Source organism: Cryptomeria japonica, chromosome 8, assembly GCF_030272615.1.
Source record: "Cryptomeria japonica chromosome 8, Sugi_1.0, whole genome shotgun sequence".
In the NCBI taxonomy this organism is placed as follows: Eukaryota; Viridiplantae; Streptophyta; class Pinopsida; order Cupressales; family Cupressaceae; genus Cryptomeria; species Cryptomeria japonica.
Genome location: NC_081412.1, coordinates 201480768 through 201485831, shown reverse-complemented (window position 1 = coordinate 201485831; position 5064 = coordinate 201480768). Strand labels below are relative to the sequence as shown.

General features: G+C 34.7%; 1 protein-coding gene across 1 annotated transcript; it reads left to right on the top strand.

Moving 5' to 3' along the window:
* Nucleotides 1-707: 707 nt before the first annotated feature.
* On the top strand, nucleotides 708-4656 carry LOC131048343 (14-3-3 protein 7). Its single transcript, XM_057982259.1, has 7 exons — nucleotides 708-1129; nucleotides 2613-2919; nucleotides 3162-3249; nucleotides 3381-3490; nucleotides 3594-3742; nucleotides 3882-3928; nucleotides 4110-4656. The coding sequence occupies exons 1-7, from the start codon at nucleotides 1060-1062 to the stop codon at nucleotides 4113-4115; spliced, it is 777 nt and encodes a 258-aa protein (XP_057838242.1). The 5' UTR covers nucleotides 708-1059; the 3' UTR covers nucleotides 4116-4656.
* Nucleotides 4657-5064: the final 408 nt, after the last annotated feature.

Sequence of the window (5064 nt, the reverse complement as noted above, 5' to 3'; positions counted from 1 at the left end):
CAAAGGAGCCATGCATTTCCTTCTACAAAATGACACACAACTCTAGATTCACAATGGACCCACAAAGGTGTAGAAAAACTCACATTTTCTAACATTTGATCAACAACTAAAGTCAAATATGTGGACAACCCTTACTTTTTACAACTCATAGTACTCCCTATTTATGTCCAATTTTGTACCTTCAAATTTAAATTTCATACTTCCCATGTTTTGAAAGCCTAATTTGCATCCTTCAATTTGAAAGTTTTTACGTACTGTGCACTTATTTTAAATACAAACAACCAATATCTTTAGGTTAAGCGCTAAATAACAATTATAATTTAATAAAATTTAAGTTTCAAACCAAATATCTCTCAACATACTTCACATATATTTCTCTAAAGATAATTATGCTTGTTTTAATGATCAAATAGAATTTACACTAAAAAATGACAAATCAATCAAAATCTTATACTAAAATAAAAATAAAAATACAATGAAAGTGATAATAAACACAAATAAAATACAAGAAAACAAACACCCAGATGCGCCAATCATTGTAATTTGAACTCACATTAGGGCAAAAAAAACGTAGGAACTCCTAAACATGCAATTACCAACTCAAATTATTTGTCATCTACCTTGATTCTAAAAATAATGGCCCTCAATGATGATAGTATTTTGAAATTTAAAACGCTTACAATGAAATTTGAAGAGAAAAATATTGCAAATCCAACGGTGGACAGTGGTCCGATTTCCTCTGGCCAAAGTATACCAAACACTTCACATTTGACGAGGTCGGACGATCCGGATGCTCACCTGCTCCTTCCCCCGTTGATCCTAGTCGTTGCTTTTCGAGGACTTGCTCGCTATTTAATCGCGCAGCTCAATTCTTCTCCTCCCCGACTCTTTTTCTTCTTCAATAAGGAGGGTTTGTGAGGAGATCGGAAGCAAGCAAGGCATTCTTGTGCAAGGAGACTGCGGTTTGAACACTCGTGGGTGTGATTTTCTTCTCGCTCGATCGACTGCGGTCATTTTGAGCCCGAGTTTGAGGGTTTTGCGTTTCAATTGGCCTTGAAAATGACGGAAAAAGAGAGAGAAAACCATGTGTACATGGCAAAGCTTGCTGAGCAGGCCGAACGATATGACGGTCAGTTTATCTTCATTTTTTGTAGATTTTGAAGCTATTTCTTTTAACATCTGAATGTAGAATTTTTCTGGGATTATGGATTTATTTTTTCTAGGGTTTCATGCACTAGAAGAGATCGAATTGTAGGGTGTGTATGATTCGGATCTGGGTGTGATTTTTTCCTTTACAGTTTCTCTAAGTCTGCACGTCGAAACCTGTGTTTGGTTTTCTTTGAAGGTTTAATGGTCAAATTAGTTTCTTCTTAAATTTTTGAAAAAAAAAAAAACACAATAAAAAACATTAAGTTGTGTTTTTCCATGGGTTGATAACATTTAGTGTCGATTATTTGTGGGTTTAGAATGCCAGGATTTGATACCGTTTCTTTTATTTAGGGTGATCGAAATGTGTATCAGGGTTTGTTGATCTGTAGTCGATGACAATATTTTATTTAGTTCCTGTACTTTATTTTGTTCGTTTAAGGTTGTTTTGATGCATTGGTTGTAGTGAAGCGTGATTAAACTATGGTCTATCTCGTCTGTTTGGAGGATCATTGTTATTAAGATTTAGGTTATGCAAAATTGGCATGGTAGACTTTTCTTTAGTTTGTCATGTAAACATATTTACGAGGCTTTGAATTGATTCATCTGGAATGGTTCGGTCTATATTAGTCAAGCTCTCATATTTTGTAGATTGGTGTCAATTTTTGTGGTAAATTGTTAATATGTTAGTACTCGAGGAGTTGGATTTTACAGCCTAGAATGGTTTTAATGTAGGTTTTGATGTTCGTGTTGGGAGATCCTCAGCATAGAAAATGAAAATTATTTGTCTTGATTATGCTTATTGGTCAATTAATATCCTTTTGATGTATTTTGTTGTATGTATTCTTTGTTATTCCCTGCATAGTCAATTACTAAATGACTATTAGCATGGCGGAGAAGAATTTCATCAACTAGATAAAGAATCTTAATAATCTAAGCTTTGGATGAGATTCACCCACATGCCAATAGCATAATGACAAAGCTTTTAAGTGGTAGTGATTGACATACACATGCGAGCTAGTTGGTTCTCTAATTATGGACACAATAATTGTGTGTTGTATATTATGATAGATTCCTCTATCATGTTGCAAGTTGAGGTGTCAAATCAATTTTTTGATCTATATGCAATCCCCAACTTATGCCACACTTAAGTAATATTCATCTTTTTGCTTGGCTATATGGATATCTCCGATTGCTATCATATTTGAGCATCACAGGTTATACATGTTGTGTAGAGCTTGCAATTTATTGAGACAATGATTTATAATGCATGTGTTCTGAATCTATTACAGAGGTCGTTAAGACTGCAATTTGTTCTGACAGTAATCTCTTTTTACTTTTTAGTATGGCCTTGTTTGGAGTGTTATTTGACTATGTTTTTCTATTTTATGTTTTAATTTTTCTTAAAGAAACAAGATCCGATATTAATTTTAGTAGCTCTTATCTTCTGATCAAATACCATGCAGAAATGGTGGAGTCAATGAAGAAAGTTGCCAAATTAGATGTTGAGCTGACAGTCGAGGAAAGGAACCTGCTTTCAGTTGGCTACAAGAATGTCATTGGGGCACGGAGAGCTTCATGGCGCATCATGTCATCCATTGAGCAAAAAGAAGAGGCAAAGGGCAATGATGTTAATGTTAAACGCATCAAGGAATACCGTCACAAAGTTGAGGATGAGCTTTGCAGGATTTGCAATGACATTCTCACAATCATTGATGAGCATCTTATCCCATCTTCCGGCACTGGAGAGTCCACAGTCTTCTACTACAAGATGTAATTCCATTCCCCTTTTATTTGGTTTATAGGCTGATTGTTTTTAGTTTGAACCAAATCATTTTCCGAGTGTGCTTGGTATATGATATCTCTAGGACTACTAACTTTATTCTAGATCTTAATGTATTAGATGAACAATTGCATCCTTAATTTTATTGATTTTCTTGGGAAATTGTTTACTCTGGTACTTGAAGACTTGCTCTGATTTTCTACTGATTCCTTTGGTGACTCTTTTTTTTCAGGAAGGGAGATTATTATCGTTATCTTGCAGAGTTCAAGTCTGGAAATGAAAGGAAAGAAGCTGCAGATCAATCTCTCAAAGCTTATCAGGTAGAATAAATATTATACACTTTACTTTTAAAAGCCATGATATACAATTTCCTCACAAGCCAACATGTGATAGGAGAGGAGGAATTAAACTGAAAACAGCTTGCTTATATGGCTCAAATAAAATATTGCAGGCAGCTTCAAATACAGCAACAACTGACCTTCCTCCTACCCATCCTATCAGACTTGGTCTGGCATTGAATTTCTCAGTGTTCTACTATGAAATTCTAAATTCTCCTGAGAGGTGAGTTAAGTTATTCCCCATATGGGAGTTTAGTATTTACTGTAATGTTGTTCAACCAGGTTAATGGGTTGATTTTGACACCTGTGCTACTTGGATGTTTCAGAGCCTGCCATTTGGCCAAACAAGCATTTGATGAAGCAATTGCAGAGCTTGACACTCTTAGTGAAGAGTCCTACAAAGACAGCACATTAATCATGCAACTACTGAGGGATAATCTTACGCTCTGGACATCTGATTTGCAGGAAGAAGGGGGTGAGTTATTTTATTTAGGTTATGCTGTTTTGCTTTTTGAAGTTACTTTAAAAAAGAAATTAATGTACTGCTTGAAATTTTTTATGTGGACATAGAGTTTGCTTCTTTTTTCTAAATGATTGTCTAATTTGTTTAACAGGTGAAGATCAGGCTAAAGTGGATGATGACAAGATAGAAGAACTTGAGGTTTGTAAAATGCATTTCTCCTGATTGTCATTGCCAGAATCAGTTTGGTATTATTATTGTCACTTGTGGTGCCATGAATTTTTATGGCTTTCTGTTATCATTTATGGGTATTCTGAATTTGAATTTCACGAAGTTAAATATACTACCTTAACATTGGTTCTTATATCTCTTGGTTTTGCAGCACTAGCACTGAGTGCAGGATTCGCATGCAACTGCCGTGGTGGTTTTTTGCTTTGAGGCAGTTTATAATATCATTCATAGTTTTATAGTACTCAATGTTGGTCCTAATATTCTATGCATGGGACTGAACGTCTGTATTCATGATTTATATCAAGTTGTTCGCTTGAATCAAAATGTCTTTAGATTGTGTTGGAACTTGGAAGTGCAATTACCTTTGTGCTTACATTCATCGTATAAGCACTTTTGTTTTTCCATTAACATGTGCATTAAAAGGTGATGCGGTGTCTTCTGGGGACAATGGCTTCAATATATAGTGTTTCACATTTGTCCCAATTATGTTGGTACGGTACTTTATTTTTTTACCCTTGATGTCAGCTGGTCTTGTCCAGAGTTTAAAGTTGCTTGCTTTCTTGTCCAGAGTTTAAAGTTGCTCGCTTTTCGTAAAAGCAGGAATTTTTAAACTTTGGAATGAAGATTTAACAGCTTTATATATCTCATAGTGGACCAATGTTAAGATTGCTCAGAAGTTGAGATGTTTTTCTGTGTTATGTTCTTATATTATGTTTTTTGATATGAAAATGAGATATATCTGCCTTACAAATTCCTAAAATCTTAGATTTGATTGCATTATAAATGCTACCTGGATTTAGTCTTTGTGTTTTCTCTCAACTTTGGTGGTTAAGTTGTTACCATTGAAGATAATTTTGCTCAGTAGAATTTATTTCTGCCTAAACTATAGTTGTACTAATGCTTATGCTTGGGAAACTGTCTGGGTAGCTGGGATGATTACAGAGCTTATATTTTTTGGCAATGTGAAGTAATTTGGTGATTCTATGTCGACATTATTTTTGTCTATTTTTGTGGGTAGTGACGGTTGGTGCCTTTCACTTTATTAAAGGATAGACTGAATTTTTTGTTTGTCTTTTTTGTTTGGCAAAAAATGCTAATATCTACAT

Bases quoted from the DNA above. Each gene is read 5' to 3' on its own strand.
- LOC131048343 (XM_057982259.1), top strand. From the start codon at position 1,060: ATGACGGAAAAAGAGAGAGAAAACCATGTGTACATGGCAAAGCTTGCT. The intron at 2,920-3,161 runs GTAATTCCATTC...CTTTTTTTTCAG, and splicing joins ACAGTCTTCTACTACAAGAT to GAAGGGAGATTATTATCGTT. The intron at 3,491-3,593 runs GTGAGTTAAGTT...TGGATGTTTCAG, and splicing joins ATTCTAAATTCTCCTGAGAG to AGCCTGCCATTTGGCCAAAC.